The sequence below is a fragment of the Opisthocomus hoazin genome, chromosome 9 (genome assembly GCF_030867145.1).
Source record: "Opisthocomus hoazin isolate bOpiHoa1 chromosome 9, bOpiHoa1.hap1, whole genome shotgun sequence".
Taxonomy (NCBI): Eukaryota; Metazoa; Chordata; class Aves; order Opisthocomiformes; family Opisthocomidae; genus Opisthocomus; species Opisthocomus hoazin.
The window spans coordinates 26,377,597-26,399,624 of record NC_134422.1 but is presented as its reverse complement, the minus strand read 5'-3'; the positions used below and the strand labels follow the sequence as shown (position 1 = coordinate 26,399,624).

Here is a 22,028-nt window from a genome sequence, read left to right as displayed (position 1 = left end):
AAACAAATCAAGTTTAAATAACTAGCTATATATACACATTCATTTTCTTGTACATAACTGTTCAGATCTCAGTAGACATCACAAAGTCAATCTACAAAATTCTTCCAGTTTTTTGCTGTAAACTGCTACGTGCTTTCATATAATAACCATATTGTACCTTAAATATTAAACACACTTCACACTTCTATCTTGTATCTAGTTTCTCTTCTAACAAAATATAACCAATGAGTATACCCAGTTTGGTTTGCTTGGTATCAAATGATCTAACAATACACATTAGATTACTTAAATTCTTACATTTCATTTGCTTGACATTCAACTACTTGGAGCTAGATGACAGGTCAGAATTGCTGTTGCATATGAAGTCACATTTGCCTTCAGATTACGACACTTCCTTTTATCAGGCTGATGTTTTCATATGAGAAGAATCTTACTTTATCTGTTCCTCTACTTCAGGCATTAACTTTGACTAGCAAATAACTGCTCTGATGCAACCACAGAGCCCCCTGTGAACTGCTACACCTTTCTCAATGCAACAGGCTCTTACTCTTCCGATTTGTAACACTCTCTATTGGCACCAGCCTTTTCCTTCTTTGCCCTAAGCTTCCACCACCTAAAGCTAGCAGTCAGCCACAGCAGGATCCAGTTTAGTGTCAAGTGTCACTTAAACACTGTTGTCTGAAGAGTTAATTGTTTATAATAACATAAAGATTGCTCTGAGTATTGGTGGTAAGATATGAAGACTCTTTCAGGTTACTCATTAAATTCAAGTTGTATCAACTCTTTAGGAGCTAATTCATGTTGCTGCTTAATTCAGTCATAATCCTTACCAGCAACTACAGCAAGAATTGCAAGAGTCTTTATCAAGGTATGGTGATATTAACACATTACCCTGAGCAACGTGGATGTGAACTTGATACAGAACAAGTGGCTGGCCATACACTCACCCCTTAACTTACCCTGGATAACAGTATGCCTATAATAAGTAAAACAGATCCACAAGCCTCTCTTCATCCCACAGGAAAGCAGCTTCTCCATGAAGAGATAGGAAAATCAGGAAATCCTGTCCTCCTTTCTCTCGCTCCAGGGCAGAAAAATTTTAAGCCTAAGAGCTACTAAGTCAACATCTAGTTACACTCAATCAATACTCCCACTTAACAAGTTCCAAATTGTTTCATGTTTGATTTGAATAAGTTTTAGTACAAGCTATTATGGCAAGATTAACATCAGTGCATTCTCCATCTCTGAAGAACTCTTACTTCCCAGCACACATAACAGTTACTCCGGTACAACTGTGTTCTGGGAAGTTGTAGCACCTCACCATTTTCAGAAAGTACAAGTTGAATACTTCATGTACTTAGTATTCAAAATAACTGTATGTAAGTTTTTAACTTAAATCTCACCAGCTAAGTAAGCTTACTAATACCCAGTCAAAAAAAGCCAACAACGTAACATAAAAGTTCAGAAAAAGTAATTTCAAGGAAGAGTTATTTTCCAACTCCATTTTTACTAAGTTTTTCAGTATGCCTGTCATCCTGTTAAGGCTTCAACACACATGTACAGCTATGATCCCCAACTTCCACTCCAACACTGAAATAAAACACAAAATTGAAGCCCAGAATGCTACCAAGGAACAACACCTCTCCACTCCTACAGCACCTAAGATTTCCCTCAAGACGATACTCGGATGAGAACAGAGTTCCCTGTCTTTTTAGAGGAATTTTCCCATCTCTATAATTGTCATTTTTAAAAGTAGGAAGCATATTACAATCTTTAAACACATCAATTTGCACACACATTGTTTAGAGGCATTTTTATCCGGAAACAGGAACAGTTAGATGAGCACCCACAGACTCTCAGTCAATTCCACATACTCTCCTTCCTCGCCTCACTGGTGATGAATAACATTGGTAAGATCATTCACCGCTTGGTCTTCAAACTATCAACAAGAAAGCCACGTTTCTGCAGGTCCCTGTCTAGTGACTACTGCATAAGCAGCCAGAAAAAAAAAAACTTCTGTGATCAGAGACATACACCTAAAGTACTACAAAGTTTTTATCCATCATAGGAAGTCTTCTACTTTGCAGAAGAAATGCAACATGAGGAGAGTGCACCTACACGTGGTACAATAGTATCTGTAGCTTTGACACCGCTTCAAACAGTATGGGAAAGACGCAACAGGCATAATGAACGAAAATTTTGCCTAACTTACTTTCGGTTGCATCTTTGCTAGGAAAATTAAAGCAATAGTTCAAAAGAGGCAGAAAAGCTGAATCATCATACAGAAGACTGCAAGAAAAAAGCATCTGGGTTTGGATTGTCCTAACATTGATGATAAAAGCCACACAGTGTCACTGTACCCATCTCTAGGTCAGTTATTTTTACCAGATTTTTCAATCAACCGTCTGTCTCGCAAACAGATCAACCAGATCCAGATTAGCTGGAAGTCACCAGAACAGGACTCAGCTGTTAATCACTTGCCACCTCCAAATCAGTATAGACAACAGAATTGTCTTTCTCCCCCATCACTCAGAAACCTGGGTATTCTCCTCAAAGGCAAACTCTACCCAGATCCTCCTATCCAAGCTATATTTAAGTACTAGAATTTTCAGATGCAACATCTCAAACATGTTTCAACCACATCTCAGATGTTCAGAGGGAACCTTAAGACAGAGACAGAGCTTCCTTTAAGGTTTTTCTGTTTCTATACATACCAAAAGGCTGGGCTCTAGGTACATCAAGACAGTTGTACCTATAGTGCGGAACAAGGTTTCCAGCAGCTCCCTTACACTCCCACAGCAAAGTATCCAGCACTTGCATCATTTTGATCATAAGCTCCTAGAAGCAACTTAATTTTCATTCTTAATCCAGAAAGTTATTTAGAGTAAAAATAGCAATCCATTATGATCCTACAGCAAATCCAAATATGAGAGAGCAGCGTCAATAACTTGTAGAAGTACTGATGTTACATTCACTATGCCTGTGTTCCTATGGAGAAAGAACCTAAACTTCAGGTCACACGCATCTTCACAAAAGCCTGTTTCTCCTGCTCTTCAAGGATGCAATAACGGGCTGTAGAAATCATGCAACACTCCATTTAAAATAAATCTCTGAAAACTAGCTAAACTGATATCTTTTTCAGAGAGAGTTGATTTCTTCCTAAATTCAAACTAACGAAAAACTCAGTATGGAAGGCAACAATTTTGGAATGACCCATTTCTCCCAGTGAGCAGCACCGTTTGACACACCTCCTGCAAGAGCATCAAAGTCCCCTCAGTGAGAGCTAAAGGCTTTCAAAGTTTTTAACATTTGACTACATGCCTGAGACATCCCAGCCCTCCCAAAGCAGGCATACTCAGCTTGTGGCCCTGGGCCACGAACGGCCCATCAGAATAATTCAGACTGTCCCTTGCTCTCTTCATGAAAAAAAAAAACTGAGAGCAAACCATGTGCTGAATGGATCTTCCTCAAAGGAGCAACAAGTCTCCTATCCACTACTTGCTCTACCTGCCTCTTTACTGCCTCCATACACTAACATACTAGTCCCTGTACACAGCCTGATGGAGAGCAGTAGGCTGTCTACAGCCTAAACCTTAAAATGCTCTTACAGCAGAGCAACACACATACACAAAAAAATGGGGAAATCACAAAACAAATACAAGTCTGCCCCAGCAGAAAGGTGGGTCGCATGATTATGAGTTGCATTAAACTATATCATGGTATTATAATTAGAATCATAGAATCATTAAGGTTGGAAAAGACCTCTAAGATCATCAAGTCCAACTGTCAACCCCAACACCACCACGCCTGCTAAACCATGTCCTGAAGTGCCACATCTACATGTTTTTTGAACGCCTCCAGGGATGGTGACTCCAACACTTCCCTGGGCAGCCTGTTCCAATGCCTGACCACTCTTTCAGTTAAGAAATTTTTCCTAATATCCAGTCTAAACCTCCCCTGACACAACTTGAGGCCACTCCCTCTTGTCCTATTGCTAGTTACTTGGAAGCATTGTAGATTGTAGTAGATTCTTTTAAATTGCAGCATTTAAAAGAATTTCCTAGCAAAATAAATCCAAGAGCCAGTGAAACAATTTTGAACTAGGCAATCTGACTGCTTGTCATCCCTTGGTCTCATGTGACCTGAGGCTCCTTACTGCTAAACACGGTAAGAAACATAATAGGTAGTTAATGTGCTTAAAACTATTTGTTTCCAAGAAACCTGAGAGCCTAATGTATGAGTACATTTTTGGCAGCATTCACATGAGGCAAAGGTTTCATGTGTCTGCGAACAGAAGACTGAAAGCCCATACGTAAACCTCACTTTCCACACGTGCTCCGCCTTTCATTAAGGCAGCCTCAAAGTCTTCCACAAACGTCGAACCTCTTCAGTTGTTAAGGTGCCTATGAACGACTTTCTATTTTAATACAACCCCACGTACTCCAGAAACAAGCAGGAGGCTGAAGACCACCTTCCTTCTGTTCCATGCAGTCCCTACTCCGGTGAATCGCTTCAGCCTTTGGGCATACCCTCTCCCTCCCCACCCTGCTCAGCCCGCGGCTCCCCGCACAGCCCCGGCGGGGCCTCTCCGGGCCCCGCCAGCCCACGCCCGTCCCCGGCCGGCAGCGAGACCGCTCTCCGCGGCACCGCCTGCCCTAGCGCCGGGCCGCATCGACAGCCGACCGCTCCGGGAACCCGCCCAGCCCTGAACGGACTCCCCGGCCCGGCCCGGGGCCCGCTGCCCCGCGGGGACCCCCGCCCGCACCCACCGCTTCTTCGGGATGGAGCCGGAGGCCGGCCCGGGGGAGCCTCCCTGCGCCTTGCAGGGGCTCGGGGAGAGCGCGTTCCGCTCCGGGGCCTGCGGCGAGCCCCGCAGGTGCCCGGAGATGATGCGCAACCGTCGCCGGGCGGAGGACGGGGACCCGCCGCCGCTTCCCGCCGCCTCCTCGGCCGCGGCCGCCATGGCACTTCCGTGTTGTGCCGCCGACCGCCGCCGGGTGAGAGGTCGGGCGAGCGGAAGGCGCCTCCCGCGCTCCCCTCAGAGGGGCCGTGCCGGCGTGCGCCGCCGCCCGCGCGCCTCCCGCTCTGCCGGGACCCGCCACGCCCTGTCCGGGGGCCGCCGGTGTGCGCTCGGCCCCGTCCCCTTCGGCTTCCCTTTGCATGTCCCCTTCCCCTTCGCCTTTCTCTCGGCAGTTCAGGGCTTACGTGACGAGACGAGGGAGCAAAAAGGGTTTTACCGGAGATCTCTCCCATCTTGTGCTGTAATCGACGCCCTTTTAGCTCTCGACACGGATCTGGGAGAGCGCAGAGGTGACACGCTGGCTGGCGGCAGTGCCGCAGGCGGGTTCCTCGGCGTTGGTGAGGTGGCGGTGACCCCCCAAGAGCTGCGGGGTTTGCTGCTGCTGTTGGCGGGACGCGAGGCCGCGGGGGGCTGCCGAGCCAGGCTCTGCTGGCTGTGGTCGCCTGGCTGGGCTCCCCCGTCCCTGCCGCACACGGCTGGAAGGGGGGCTCCGGGCGTCCGATCGTCTGCCCCCGCCAGGAAACCCACACCGGGACGCGAACGCTGGCTGGCTGACGGGTGGGAACGTGTCCCCTCTGGAGCCGGGGCAGCCATCGCTGGGTACAGAACCGCCGGACCTGGCCAGGTCTGAGCCCGGTGGGAACAGCTGGGGTTCACCCTGTAGCATCACTTCGAAGAGGGAGAAGAATTGGGATTTAAGAGGGGGTGCAGATGTGATGCCAACCCCAGGTGCTGTCTGCTGCTGGTAATTTACCATCGTGCACCAGAGTGGTTTGGTCAGCTTTGAGTTTCCACTCAGGGAAAAGATGTGGAAGCTGGAAAGATTTTAAAGGAGAGCAGAGAAGAGGAGTGTTTTCATCAGAGAATGAAAAAAGGCTGAACAGTCCAAACTGCTAGGAAGTGAAGGGGAGCAGTCAGTCTGCCCATCATGTCCTGGCTACGGTGCTGGGAAGTAACGAGCTCAAACTGGAAGGTGTAACTTCAGTATTAGCATTACCCTACTTTCTAATGGCAGTGAAAATGAAAAACTGTTGTAGCCTGCCTGGCAAAGAACGAAGTCACCTTCATTAGACAGCATTAAGAACAGACAACGTACATCTCTCAGAGATGATACCATTATGAGCAGTTCTGCTCGTGAAGGTGATGGGCTAGGTGACCTACTCAGGTTAATTCCAATTTTTTCCCTGTGACATGAAATACCCCACACTGTTGAAGCCTGCTCAGTTGTCACACAGGAGCTGCTTTCATGATCAGCTTTTGCAACTGAATGGCACCGACCAGCATTTTGGAAGTCTTAAAGTGGAATGCTAATATCTGTGCGATTACTGATACTTTTGTAATGACATTTTGCCTATCATTGTTGATTTATTTGTTCCTTCCTCATATACCCCTATACTTGTTATGTCACATACATGAAATAAAATCATTAAAAAAATTCATAAAACTCTTACCTTGCCCTGTTTCAAATCTCTTTCAGGGACCTATTTCTCCCATGATACTTGCAACATGACACCTTTCCTTTAGCTAAGCAACTCGCAGAGAGTTCTCCAGGGAGCAGCATCTAGCCGAAAGTTCTCCAGGGAGCAGTGTGTAGTGCACAAGCAGTGAGACTTTGGTTCAGTTCCCTACTTCACATGCAATATTGGTGCCTCTTTGAGTCACAGCTCTCCATGTATACACCAGGGAGAACACTATCTCCCTAGAGAGCCTGATCTGTAAGTAAATACGCTAAGGACTGCGTGACAATATAGGATCAGCCTCTGAAAGACTACTGATGAGAAGCAGCACATAAAAGCCACCCAGGTATTATTACTATTTGTTTTGCTTTTATTCTCACCATTGTTAATTGCTTTTATGCCCTTTGTGTACTTTGACTAGAAAGCAGTCTGTAATTTTCCTGGAGCAGGAATTGCACTAGTTGCAATGGGGTCTCAGCTTTAGGTTAGGTTTCTGGTGTTACTGCAACATTAACAGCTGTTCCGGCAGTTTGATAGTTTGGTTATGGAGTTAAATTTCCCCCCTGTGAATAATTTGTATACTACTTACTGGATTAACTCATGCATATGCACATTTAACTGTCTGTAGGGAACAAATAGGGGTCTCTTGACTGAGTTTCCATTCACGTTGTTTGCTGAAGTTCTGGATATAGCTGGGGGGACTTAAAGGCACAGTTACCTAATTTCCACATTGCTGAACGCTCGCAAAGAGACTAGGTTAATTGTAGCAGGCGTCAGGTTTTCCTGAATGTTTCTTTGTATCACAGTCACTTATAAGGAACAACAATGAGCCCATTACTCATTTATTTGATGCTAATCATAGAGGTTGCCAGTAAAAAATTGAATTCAGCTAGTATCTGATAAGCAGTATTTGTCACCACCTCAGAACTAATTCTCAGAAAAGTTCCCAATTTTTTTTCAAGTGCATGTGTGGCTGGAGGTTTAACTGGGGGTGGTAGAGGCATGGTGGTATGGTTTGGAAACCCGTGAGAGCCCTTGTCTTGCACAGAGCAAAGGTGTAGCTAAGAGACACCTCGATTTTGTGCAAGAGAGGTCTTTGTCTACAGTAAGAATGCTGAGCTCCTGCCAGTGCTCTGCATGCAATCCTCAGCTCCCTTGGAAGCATAGCAATCTTCGTAAAAAGAAGCAGTAATGTAATGTACTGGTGGATCATGAGGTCGCTGTTTCTCATCATTTGCCTGAAGGGAACTACTGGCATATTTTCAAAAATTACGTCTAATCGATTCACATAAAGTCTATTTGATAAGTAGAAGTGCTCAAAAGAAAACTTAGTAAACACAACAATGTTGAAGGTAATACGGTTGTGACATCAAAGAGAACGGATTTCAGTAAAAACACCAGCAGATCTACAACGTGGCAGTTCGAAGTGTGGTAATCGTTGCTGAGCCAAAGCGGCAGCATTCGCCATTCCATGAGCTGTCCTGCCCACACACCTGGGCACGTCGGCAAGCGTGAGTGAGATCCCAGCTCAATGTGACACTCCAGACCTGCATTTCCAGAATTCTGCACATTGGCATTTTCAAAAAACAGTTTGAAAGAGAGTTTACAGTGTAACACAAAATAAAGTAGCCAAAATACTTTAGACTTTCAGAGAGGTCTTCACAATAAGGTGTCTCAGAGCTCTGTTATGCAGTCGTCCTGTGCGAGAGCGCAGAGGGAACATGCTGCTTAGGATAAACCCTACACTCTTGGGCAACCCATACACAGGCTGTGGAAAGAAAAGACTCCTCTGATAAATTTTCTTGCCTTGAATGGACTTCTTCAACACACTGTTGAAAATCACCTAATGTAGCACAAGTGCCCTTGAGATGTAGGTATCAGATGTGGAAAATTAATTGATGGGATACACATCCAGCCTTAGAAGCTTCAGCAACTTACAAGTTGCTGAAATAGCAACGGTACACACATCTGGAAGAGAAGATGAAGTACTATACTCAACTTTAACTGTAAAAAGGATTTTGAAAAATTTCAGAGAAGTATTATTGAAACCTGAGAAAGTTCCTGGTCCCAGATAAAACTAGTAGGAATTGCCAGTGCTGTAGTAGACGCCTGTGCTGTTCCTTTACTGACTAAAATAGTGGGAAAAGACTGGGGTTTTTAAAATTTAATTTTCACTTTTAAAGTAGCACAGCTTTGAGTTATGAGAAAATTCTTAATTCACCTCACTGCTTCTGAAGGCAACAGAATAACTTTATCATAATAGTAGCCAATGGGAAAATGAATGCAAAGAATCCTTTTCTTTCTAGAAAGATGGGAAATTAGGGACTAATTTTTTCAAGAGTCTTCATTTCATGGCACTGCTTGCAAGGTTTAAATGGGAGGAAACGCCTAGTTGAATAAGGTGTGTTTCAGATGTTCTTGCTTTCTCCAGTTTAGCAACTATTCAGATATGATTGACACTAATATATTAGAACACCTTTTTGTTCTGTACCCCTGTACAAAAAGCCACCACCTACAGAAGAGGTGGGGTTTTGGCCACCCTAGGTACAGGATGGGTGTGGGACATCCGCAGCTGAATCATGGGCTCAGAAGAAGCTGATGAGGCAATAAAAGGGAGGAAAGGGCATAAGCCTTTGAGATCGCTTCTGGATTAGACATTTTTTTCATCAGAGAAAAAAAGAGAAAAAGAAAGCTCACACTCATTCATGAACATGTCATTCAACACCAAGTAATGCATGCTCTGGGAGGACTTTTGTTGATATCTGAATGGGCCAGGAAGTTTTCCTGAAAGGAGCCGATTTGTCTAAGACCTGCTTGGACTTTGTGCCATTTTTATAGAGTCAGCAGAGACCCTGGGAGCAAGGCATCGCATCCATCCATCCGCTTCCAGTTTATATGAGGCTTACGTGAGGCTCAGCTCACAGGCCTTGGTGCCACAGAACGAGAAAGGCCCAGGTCTCAGAGCTTACAACTAGGGAGAAGCCTGCAGAACCTCAAGCCATTGGCAAGGATCAGCCTGGATTTGGAAAGGTTACAGAAGGACAGGAGGAGCTGAAAGTAGGAAAAAGGTGATAAAAGCCTGCAGAGCATAGGCCATGAATGAATCCTCCTGTCTAGGGTTCTCCAACTAGAAGCTGACCTTGTCTGTATGGAAAAGGTTAGTGGGCAGCATGTTCTCTCCTAAAACGTACAAAAAATACAGATGTTTTTGTACACGGTGGTCAACTCTCTCCTGGTAAAGAGAGAAAGTATCAAAGATAAGCAACTATTTCAGCTTTCAGTCAACAAGATGATCTGAACAGCTTAGAAGTAAGTCTGTATCTGAACAAGAGCTGATCACTGAGAAGCAAGTGTTAAATCCTTGTCCATAATGTATTAAAAATGCATATTGACTCCTCTGTGAAACTGCTGTGACTTCACGGAGCCTTCCTCTGGTGCCCCAAGGCAGAGTTATTAGCAATATATTATTATTATCTATGTACTAGTAATAACTCCAGATCTGACTTTTCTGTGTATCACATTTTGCATGAAAGAAAAATACTTGCTAAATTGTTAGCTGTATGCATGGATGAGCTTGTGCATCAATCAGTTCAAGGTTGGCCTTTGCAAACTGAGTAAGACACATTTCTGTTTGTTTCTTCTGATTACTTCTGGTAGTAAAACCTGTTAAGCTATCACTGGTACCCGTAGTGGCAGATATGTTTATCAATGTACATGCTTCGCAGGTTCCTGGTGAACTCATTTCACCTTCTTCATTCTGCTGTAATGACAGTCCTGCTGCACCCAGATAACTGAAGGGAAGAAAGGCAAGCTTCATAGCAAACTCTGCATAGAGATGTATAGCCCTGCCCAGTTTCAGCTCTTCCACAACATGTGTCAAAAGCCTGTCAAGAGAAAAAGCTTTCAGATTTATTTATTGAGGCAATTCAGTAAAACCAAACATAGTTACCACATATGGCTTCCCGCAGCTTTGTCAGTGAAAGTAGGCATAATTTGACATTTACAGGCAGTTAGCTTTCAAGGTGCGTATCCCAAAGGAGCTCAAGTGTGGTTTGTACACTCTTTTTTACTGCCCCAAGACTTTCTCTCCTTCCCCTTTTTTTAAGAGAGCTGTCAATTAAAGTGAAATGTAACTTACCAGCATGACAAGGGAGCTTCTGTAGAAAATATTTGCCGCTACACTTTCCCGTCTGTTGCAAATCCTGTACACCTGGATTTTGTCTTGGTGACTTCATCTCATGCCCATTCTCAGTTCTCTTTATTTACTTTCAGAACCTCCATTTTTCATTCCAGCTTTGTGCCCTCCTGTGGAAGAGTCCGGCAGGAAGTGTTGCAACTCTGAAAATCCCCTTTTGAGAAGGAGCATTGCCTTGCTCAGCCCAGTTAATTTCTCCTGAATAGTACTGGTAATTTCCTTTTCAGATATTTAATTCTTATAATTGTAATATTCTCCTCGTTTAGATAGCTATGTATGTTTGGAAAGCAAAGATGCCCTTCTTTATTTTCCAAAAATATATTGCTTTGATAGCCAGCAGACAGTAAAGAAACATTCCATGGGGAATCGAGGCAGGAGAAGCTGGATGTCGTAAACACTAATCAAGTTCAACAATTTGTCCTGATAATCCTGCATCCTGGTAGTCTCCTGTCCCCTGTGCTCTAATGTGTATGGAGTGTGAGATCAACTCAGGATACTGCCAGGATACCTATAGATGTCTGATCCTCTGGGGAGATACTGGGAGCTAGACTGTATTACAGCATTTTGTTAAATAATCTATTCTAAGTATGTCGTTTGATGCACTAAAATTCTTGCACTAAAATTCTCCCAGTCTGCCGCAATTTCTCAGAATTTAGAGGACGAGGAAGAAATGACCTAACAATGGCATTTGCTTAATTCTGTATTCCCCTTGCTTATGTCTCTAGACATACTGGTTCTAATAACCATTGCTTTACTCCTAAGGGTATATAACATGTAAACTATCTTGTGGAAGAGAATGTTGCTTGGGTTTTAATTAGAAACTCACTCCCTGTGTATCCTTTTGAGAAGACTATAGGTATGACGAGCTCTACAACTCCTGGGTGAGGAATAGCATCTCAGGAGGAGGAGAAATACAAGGGTATGGAGAGGGCTGATTGTGCCTGAATGCAGTTTAAGTCTGTTGGATTGTTACTTAACTAAAATACAAGGTGCTGATGAAAAGTCTAATATATTTGTGCAGTTCTTGACTGAATCTTATCACAGAATTCATTACTGCTGGAAATTGGACGTTTGTCACATAATTTAGCAGAAATGTTTGACATATTTCAGTTAAAGCTGTAACACTTAACTGTTGTGGCTAACTCAAAAAAATCCTCCTTTCCTAGATCAGATAGCAAGGCAGCTTAACAAATCAGCTATTGAAAATCCTTCCTCAGAGTTTAATGAGAAGAAACAGTTTCTTCTAGCATCTATTACATTTTAAGACAATTACCTGAGTATGCTCGAGGGTATACCAAGGTATGCAACATCAGACACACAATTAAGCAATGTAATTGCATAACCACCATGTTTGGGACAGGCAGAGTGTTAGAATAGACTGTGCAAAAACTGCTCCCTAAAGGAAGCTGACAAATAACCATGTGACTGTAAAATGAACAAAACACTCTTTAAATGTGAGTGGTATTTGACTGAAGCGTTTGATTCTGCTTTTAGGGTTGCCTTCACATAGTGCTATGTTTTGGTCACTTTTCACACGAAACAATTATTTTTTTTTCCTTTGCTTAAAACAATAGGTTTTTCCATGATCTCGAGGGAACTAGATGTCAAAGCAGAATGAAACATCTCCAGCTCAGATTAAAACTTTTCACTCTGTCTCAATAATACTTATATTACCCTCATATGATCTTATATTACTCCATAATTATCTAATAGTACAATTGTCCTATAAAGGTAGCTACTAATGGAAAGTTAAGAGTTTACATCTAATAACAGAGACTTTTATTAAACATCTGAATTTCCCAGTGCATGACAGGTGCTTTGTGAAAATGGTAGGCAGAATACAACTACTCTGAAGCTTCTGCATTTGTTATGATATAGGCAGGCACCCCTATCCTTTTGTAATTCATATCTCTAGTCTTTCAACACGCAGCTGGGAGTGAATGCTGTCCCTGACCCTGAGGCCTGCTGGGGCGTGGGTTAAGCTGTGTCCTGATGACCTGCAGCAGATTTGCAGTTTCTGCACTAGCTCCACGCACTCTTATCCAAACAGCCACTGTTCTCCCGACCCACTGTACTTGGATCTTTGTTCACCCCTCGGTGATATTCACTTCCCTCTTAGTCTGTCCCCTCAAAGCTTCCTGCAATGCTGTATTATTCTTTCCAGTTTGGCCCAGTTTCCCTCTGCATTGCCGAATCAGAGGTGCCTTCTGACAAATTGAAGGTGCTTTCCCTATATGCACTAAGTAGATATAGGGGACGACTACAATTCACCTTCCTTTCTAGAGACCTGCTTCAGGACTGTACGTTTAGAAAGGCATTCAAGAATACATGCAAAGATGATGAGAACAGATCAGATACAGAGCCAGGCAGGGTGCAGACAGAAACAGGTGGTGGTGTTAGGCATGTAATGGTCTCTTCATGTGCTTTGCCAGGAGGGGATTAAGCACCCTAAGCAATTATATGGCAAGATAATTGAGGCAAACTGAACATCCAGCAATGGCTTTTTATGTGCTGGTGCCACGGAAAGCTTCAGTGGGAGACTGCCAATGCCATGAACACATCTTCTGTGTCCTTGTACCATGTTTCTTTTGTATCTCTGCCATTCCTCGAGGAATGGAGTAATAGGAAGGAGGAACTGCAGGCACCAAAAGAGGAACCGGAGGGACTGAGCTATGAAGAACAGAGAATCTAACCACAGGCTGATGAGCACCATCCGCCCTGTGGTGTTGCCCTCGTGGCTCACCACAGCAGAAAGGGAGTGGTTTCCTGGTTTACCTTCAGCTAAATTATCATTATGCCAATACCACAGCATTTGTGTTTTGGTTTGGCCAGAAGCATGCAGCTCTCACGCCACATTTTTATTCTCCTTTTCCCGGCCCTGGGTCTAAGCTCTTCAGTTTTGCCCCATCTGAGAAACTAAAACCAGAAGGAGGAGACAGGCTGGAGAAGTAATAATGAGATCAAGTAGTAAATCAAGGAAGTTTGAACAAATGTAGCTAATTCTTCCATTCTGTGAAACAAAACAAATGTTGATTCCACTATAATTTAGGCTGGAGAGTCAAAGGCGGCTGAACAGAATATTCGTATGAGTAAAAGCAACATTTCTGCTCAGATGCAAATCTGTTGCAGTTTTTAAAACAGAGTTTTAACATCAGAGTTGCTAGTAAAAAGGGATGATTTTCAGGATTTTGCAAATTACAGCACAGTATATTAAGAGGAATGAGTGGCAATTTATCTGAATATGCAAGGCTATAAAGCGAAGCAGTTCAGCAGCTGCTCCACAGGCAGCTAAACTGTCTTTGTGATGAGAGCGAGAGCCTCCTGCAGAAGGGTAGAGTGGACAGCCATGGGAAAGAACCATTAAAAAGCATGATTACCTATAAGTAAGCAAGCGCTGCTAGAGCAGACTGAATCGTGAGAGTCAGCAGCAGGCAGCCTGGCAGACTGTCTCCCCTTCACTTCTGGAATCATTGGTTATTTGTTGATTTTAACTTTTAAAAATTCTGTTTCATTCCCAATGGTGATATGATTTGAATTCATCTGCATATTTGACTATTGTATTGTAGAAGTTCAATTAAGTATATAAAATTAAAGCATAGCTTCAGCTCATGCTGCTGAATTTGCACCAGCGAGACACCTTAAATGCTCCTACTGCTGCTGCCTTGCCAGACCGGAGGACTCCAGTCTCGGGCACTGTCAAGCCAATGCTGTTCACCAGTGCTTTGTTTCAATAGAGAAATGTGGTGCATACAAGGGATAACAAAGGCAGCTCCTTTTTTGAAGAACACAAAATAGATTAAGCTGGTCTCAGCTGAAAAGGATGCCATCAATTTAGACAGCAGCCTGCTCTTTCAGCTGAAAACATGGGAAATGGAGCAGCACAAATGGGTGAACTGCTTGATTCTCCAAAATATTTGTGAGATAATTAATCTCTACTGCTTTCTTTGTTTGATAGGCAACCAGCTTACTGCTCCATTACATGCAATGGTATTGCTGAAAAAGGTAGGCATTTTCAAATGAGAGAAAACCAGAATTTATTTTCTCTTTAACACAACATTCTTTGTGTGTTGAGAAGTGAAAAAACAAACTGTCCTTGTGTTCACAGCTCCTCAGCACTGCAGCACTGGAAGTTTAGGGGCAAAAGAACAGTTGTAAAACAGAAAGTGGGGGCAAAGCAAGCAGGGCCAAACTTTGAGGGAGAAAGTGCTACTGTAAATATACCTAATGACTGGGCATAAAAAGAAGTACTGAATGATTCCTCATGCTCTTGTGAACTGAAAGCAGCTTGGTGAGAAACCGCAGGGCAATCATTCCCAAGCTTGCTGGAACAGCAAGGCTCTAGGATAATAGTGTTGGCTCCCCTGCTAGAGCACTCCCTCCTGGCCAATGTATGGATTAGTTTTAAGAGGGCAGTTAAGGATAATAGTACAACCTTGTGACTGAAGGAAGAATAAAACCACGATAATGAATTCAGCAGAGGGAGAGTTAGAAAATTGAGACATTTATCAGGACGATTGTCTTGCTGTGACAATAATAGTACTTACCTTGGACAAAGCAGCCTGAGCCAACAGCATTAAAACTGCTTTTTCCCTAATTAAATACCAAATTTCATCTGGAATGGAGAGGGTGAGACTCCTGGTACACAGGATAGCAAGACAGAGCTGAAATGCCTGTTCTTGGGTTCCTAATATGAGTTTTTCTTCTGTAATTGAATTTTTCCTTAAATGGCTAGAGATAATTTCTGTCTTATTCCTCCAGTAAGATGTTTAAATTCCTCATTTAATGGTCAGTACATCATTCAAATTCTCCAACTCTCAGAGCAGAAAGCCCTGCTTTTGGATCTTCAGACAAGAGTTCTCTGCTCTTGGAGCAGGAATGCAGAAACATAGCACATCCCTTCTACAGAAAGTTTTTTAGCAATTATTTTGTAGTCAACTGAAGCATGTATTTGTTTATCAGCAAAGTATTTTCTAAACACTTTTGTTATAGTCTCTAAATATATTTTGTTGTAGCTTCTAACCAGTTTCTAAACACCATTAAAAATTTAGAAAGGAAAAATAATTTGCCTCAGATTTCTTTTCCTGGTGATACCATGTATCCCAGAATTGCCAAGCATTCCTGCCTTCCGTAGCTCTTACTTGACTTGTACAGCATTACTGGCTGTGTTAAAACAGGCAGACTTGATCCTTGTCAATCTTATCTGAGATGTCAGTCAGTTATGTTTTGACTGAATTTAGCAGGAAAGCTTTCTAGTTCCCCCCACGCACCCACTCCCGTTAACCCTTCATTTTTCACTCCATCTTACCTTGTACACTGCCTCCAGGACTCTTTAAAATGTACTAAACATTGGAGCAAGACTCCAGAGTCAGCAGCCCCTGTGCACAAGCATCTCCCAGACTTCTGGAGTGCTGAACTGTGATGAACTGATTAGAATCAGCACCTCTGTGGCGAGCTTTTGATGCCATGTCCTGAGCTCTGCAAATCCTTTCAGGTGGTCCTAGCAGGGGCCAGCCAGAGCAGGCAGTGGGTCCTGGAGTCACCAGCCAGCACAGGCATCCCCACTTCACTTGCTGGAATACAGAGGCTGAAGCTGTACCACGAAATCTGGTGACCAAAAGCAAACCTCATCTTTTCCCATGTTCTACCACATTTGGGGACATGAAGAGTCTCATATAGACAGCATCTCTATGTGAAAGCCATTTAAAATTGCACAATACTGAATTCTGATCTAAGGAGATCTGGTAAGCTGAGCAGGGTGGGTTAACAAGACATTTTCTGATCAGACACAGCCTAAACGTGTCATTGGCAAAGGACTAGGGTGTACTATTTGTGACCTTTGCTTCCAAACGCAACAAAGCACATCTTTCCTTTTACCCAGCAGATGGCCAACAGCTCTTGGTAACAGAAAATAAACCTAAGCAGAGGCTTTTTGCTAACATTTATAGCCCAGCAGATGGACATTTTAAAGGAAAGGCAGCTTTGTTAAAACATAAAAACCTATGATAACTTTAAATTCAAGGCCTGATTATTTTGTGCTCTATGATGGATCTCCCTTTTCTTCAAACAACTCTCCTTGACTAGTAAAATACATGCAAGGCCTCTGGGAATTGTAGTTTGTGCTCCAGGGATATGTGGTGGTTTACTTCAACAAGGAGTGTGAAAGACTGCAATAACAGAAATGATAGGCTTTGCATCCCTGGAAAAGCTTAGAAATATTAATGACAGAATCATAGAATCGTTTGGGTTGGGAAGGACCTCAAAGATCATCTAGTTCCAATCCCCCTTCCATGGGCAGGGACATCTACCGGACAATCCGACCTGGCCTTGAGCACTCCCAGGGAAGGGGCAGCCACAGCTTCTTTGGGCAGCCTGTGCCAGTGCCTCACTACCCTCATAGTAAAGAATTTCTTTCTTATCTCTAATCTAAACCTACCCTCTTTCAATTTGAAGCCATCACCCCTTGTCTTATCACTCCATGCCCTTGTAACAAGTCCATCCCCAGCTCTCTTGTAGGCCACTTCAGGTACTGGAAGGCTGCGATATGGTCTCCCCAGAGCCTTCTCTCCTCCAGGCTGAACAGCTCTAACTGTCTCAGCCTTTCCTCACAGGAGAGGTGTTCCAGCCCTCTGATCATTTTTGTGGCCCTCCTCTAGACCTGTTCCAACAGGTCCATGTTCTTCTTGGACTCCAGGTGTGGTCTCACCAGAGAAGAGCAGAGGGGCAGAATCCCCTCCCTCACCCTGCTGGCCACGCTGCTTTTGATACAGCCCATGATGCAGTTGGCCGCCTGGGCTGCAAGCACACATTGTCGGGTCATGTTGAGCTTCTTGTCAACCAACACCCTTAACTCCTTCTCAGGGCTGCTCTCAATCCATTCTCCACCCAGCCTGTGTTTGTGCTTAGGGTTGTGCTGACCCATGTGCAGGACCTTGCACTTGGCCTCGCTGATCTTCATGAGGTTCGCGCAGGCCCACCTCTCAAGCCTGTCAAGGTCCTTCTGGATGCCATCTCTTTCCTCCAGCATGTCGACCGCACCACACAGTTTGGTGTCATTGGCAAACTTGCTGAGGGTGCACTCAATCCCCCCATCCATGTTGCTGACAAAGATGTTAAACAGTGCCAGTCCCAATACCAACCGCTGAGGAATGCCACTCGTCACTGGTGTTCATTACAGGAGAAAATATAAATAGATGCTTTGAAGTTTTGTTCAGTGAAACTCTATCTGCCATTCCCTCGTCTTATTCTTTCTTTGAAGGTTCACTGCTGTTCCCAAGGGCACGGCGGGTTTAGCTGGGCCAGCTGCACCCAGTGGTTGCAGTTCTGCCTAATGCCTGTGACTTTAGGTGGTTGGAGGTGGTTGAGGAGTCTGAACTTAAGCTAGTGTTTCCCCTGAAGTTCACGTTTAGGATTAACCCAGCAGCTCAGACATGGTACTGCAATGCATAATTACTCATCCAGAGGGGACTGGTTCAACTCACATGCTTAGACTTATCCCTAATGGTTTGTCTTCCACCATTAACTTTCAGACAGCAGGTGGTTACCAGCGTAGGCAGGCTGATGGACAGGCGTCTTCTAGCATCAGTAGAGGTCTCATAATGCCAAAACAAACTGGCTAATGGAAAACAAACTAGGAATGGAAATAACAAACTTTCATCCATTGCTAGGATGTTATGCAGTTTAACACAGTACGGCAGCCGCTGGCAGACACTCAAAAGCTGGAGCATGGGGTGCGTAAGAGGCTCAGCCTGGCCACAGTCACAGGCTTTGTCAACGCACATCTCCGGGAACTGGGGACACAGTAGATGTCAGTTCTCCTCCCTGACCTGCTCTGTTTGCAGTAGTTTTCCCTCTTCTGCTTTTCCTGTACCTGTTACAGCCAGTACTGTTCAGTCACTGGGGAGGTATAAGTATGCCGTGTCAGAGATTACTGTAGTACAGAAATTACAGAAAACGGTTTCCTGCTTTATTTGATACAATTTCTAGCACAATTTGAGTTACTGTTTTATTATTCCTCATATATAGCCAATTAGCTTTTTGTTTCTGAAATCTCTCAGATGGCAACACAGCAAAGAATATAAATGAAGAAAGTATGGCTCTATGCTAGAAAAGAAAACTGGAAAGAATTTTACAGGCAGATAAAGTAAATAAAATAGCATTCACAGTCTTAGCAAAGCATTCCAGATTTTGAAATGACAAAGTCCTTTTCAATAAGCTTTTTGAATTACTTAAACACTGACTGCGATGTGTTGTACAAACAGTTTTAATGTTCTCCTCTTACTGAACAGGAGGTTATGCAACCAGACCGCAACACATACGTTGCCTTTTGAAGACAAGTTTAAAAAGCAGTAAGTATTATCAAAGTATCGTTACAGGAGCAAAAGCCATTCCAACTGCTCATTTCACAAGAGAGGGATGTTGTTTAAACTCTGTGCCACGGTATATTATACGCGTAAGCCATAAAAAGCAACCTTGGGAGACAGTGCCTGCACCAGTCAATCATGGGTGCCATAAGCATTTGCCTTTCAGAGGTGGCAAATGATACTGTAAGTTCCCATACATAAGTGTGTGCGAATGGGCTAAGAAATGTCAAACAGGTGGAACGAAAAGTTCCTGGCGTGGAAAGCAACTAACCTGGGGGGAACTTCTGAGCAAGAAAGGCCGAGTGTGCTTCTCTCCCCTGCTACTGTTCTCTGCCGTTCTGCCCTTCTACTTTGGCATCTGTTACCTCGATACGCTTTTACTGTTTCTTGCCCTGCCCCAGGTGTCTCTAAGCTTAGTATTTGATTTTTGGCACCCTTTTCGCTTTCATGCTTATGCTCGTTTCAGGCAACAGCAGCTGCATGGAATAAATCCTTTGGGTTTTATAGAGCCATTGTTCAAAGCTGTGTTTAAGAGTGCTCCTACATGTTTGCAATAGTAAACAACTACAGAAAGAAGCTGGAATTAATAAAAACATAATAAAAAGGCAGAGCTAAATACTGTTGTACAGTGAAAGCAATTGGAAGTATGCATGTACAAAAAGCCTTCTTTGATTAGCACATTATGAAGGAATGATCATTTTTAGAGGAAGAGCATGCAGCACTTATATCATCCACCAAGATGTGTCATTGGTTTTGTGTTTTGAATCCAGTTTTGAATAAACACCGTAGGGCAGAGATGTTAAATTCGTTTTCTTCCTTTGGTAAGTAAATGTCACTTTAGGTCCTCTTTCAGCCAGGTGACCAGTACGCTGGTGCATACTGGAACAGCCTCAGGGATGATCTAGTTATGTTCGGACTACAGTTGTTCCAAAGGGACAGAAATTCCAGATAACAGTACAAGTCTTCCCTCTTTTCTATCGTACCCCCTGTTTGCAGAACAGAAGTATTTGGCATACAAGTCCTCTGGCAACCCAACACCACCTCAGAGGCTGCCTTGCAACAGAGCTGTTCCTTGGAGTCCATATTGGACCTTCTCGCTGGAAAAAGAGAATGGCTTGGCTGTAGTCTTTCTCTGTAGTCTTATTTTTTTACAGGGTTACCCACAAATGACTAATTAAATGAAACAGATCCTTAGAACAGAGTAATTCAGAGTTACCAGTGAGACTTGCTATTTTAAGGACTATTTTACATTTTACAAGAAAGAAAAGGAAATGACAGTAAATATCTTTTTATAAGTTTGCATACTCCACTCATATAGCCGACTCCTATTTTGTGAAAAGCTATATGTATAGTGTGCATTTGTATATTATCTAGAACTTTAGAACACAAGATGGCAGTGTACATTGTAGTGAATTCAGGCTTCGAGCTGCTCCTGCTACTCAAACAGAGCATATAACATTTTATTCAGTCATATATTAACCTGATCAGGTACTCGTGGTGTTAGAAATAAACTTAAAAGTATTTGTCAACAGCAGAGACAAATGCAATTTGCCAATAAATGAATATTGCATGAACAAGTGTTAGGTAAAGCTTAATTCAAGATTTTATTGTACATAACAACACTCTGGAGACATTAAAAGCCTCTTATGGAACTCCTCAATTGCAATAACAAGAGGGTATCCCTTTATGAAGGAATGGAAGTTGGCTCAGTCGTAAGAGCTTCAGAGCAAAATTGGCTGCTGGGGAAAAGAGAGCTGGCAGCCTGAAATGTGTGAAAAGCTCAGGGCTCTCGGAGGAGTAGTGCAGACCACTGAAGTGGAACAGGCTGAACAGTATCTAAAATTGAACAGGTGCCTTTCTATGAAAAAAACAACAAAGCAGGCAACTGTTTGGCATGACAATTCAGAGAAAAAAAATTTCCACCGAGAGGCAGCAAATTAGAGGATAGGCCTCTGGCTGAGGGCAAAATTGCTTCAAGAGTCAGACCTTTCTGAGCGTAACTTCAGAGAAAGATCATTCAGAGTCTCTCTGGCTACAAGCAGCCAAAGGGAACTGCAGTGACGAACTTTCTAGGCGACTACCCCCCAGTCCCTTTTCTTGGGTGGAGTTGAATGTTGGAATTAGTAGGTGTAGCTAAGAAGTTGTCTTCGCTGCCTTTCTGAACTGAACTCCTAGCATTTGCTTATGCAAACATTCCCATATTAGAAAAGCTTGCTACATAGTAAAGAAAGCCCTACGAAAAACAGTAATTCTTCAGAGTATAAAATAATCCTGGAAAACATTACCCCTGCGGGGTGTGTACCACTCACAAAGTTGTAGGCAGTCCTGCTTTCTCCCCGGGGGATGTTCACGTGACTTTGCCTCCCTGCAGCCAAACTCTTGGCACCAACGGGCAAATCAGACTAACCCAGAAGAGCAAAACCCAACACCAAAGTTCATCATTTCCAGATGCAGATCTTTATTTAACATAGCTATTTAGAATTAGATCATGAAAATACATATATTTCTCTCAGACAGGTGTGACATAACTATTTTCTGGTTTTCTCTCCAGAATGGGAAGATTTGTCATCCTCTGTTGTACTGAGCAATGGAGAACCTCACAGCGGTGCGAGCGGAGTGTGGCATACAGAGCGTGACCAGTGGTTTTGAGAGAAGGTGGAACTGGGAATGTTGGTGCCCAAGTCTACTTTTAATGTAGTCATTATCTGTGTGTAGAAATATCGCCCTGTTCCCAATCCCTCAGTCATAGTAGCTCCAACAAAGAGTTGTCGGATTTTTTGTGGTGGTCTACTCCTGTCGTTACAATTGAATCAATTGCTGCTTGTTATTGCCTTATGTTCCCACGCATAAATTACTGGGTTTATTCCAAGACTTTTTTCCCTGTCTCTCTCTGAGTTTGCAGAAGATTGAATTTGGCATTGATTCAGATCAAATAATTCAAATGTCATTTTTGCCTAGTATTTAAACTAAGGCTGGGTGTGGGTTCATGACTAAAA

At 43.4% G+C, this 22,028-nt stretch overlaps 1 protein-coding gene and 1 long non-coding RNA gene across 2 annotated transcripts in view; one reads left to right on the top strand and one right to left on the bottom strand.

Moving 5' to 3' along the window:
* Positions 1-4,987, bottom strand: part of AGPS (alkylglycerone phosphate synthase) — a 60,930-nt gene extending 55,943 nt beyond the window's left edge. Inside the window, exon 1 of the mRNA XM_075430346.1 lies at positions 4,770-4,987. Within this exon, the coding sequence (XP_075286461.1) occupies positions 4,770-4,963 (194 nt within the window). The 5' untranslated portion in view covers positions 4,964-4,987. The remainder of the gene's footprint in view (positions 1-4,769) is intronic.
* A 1,685-nt stretch (positions 4,988-6,672) lies between these two features.
* On the top strand, positions 6,673-22,028 carry LOC142362424 (uncharacterized). Its single transcript, XR_012765072.1, has 4 exons — positions 6,673-6,823; positions 10,771-10,883; positions 18,958-19,017; positions 21,584-22,028. It is a non-coding gene; the product is annotated as an uncharacterized LOC142362424 (long non-coding RNA).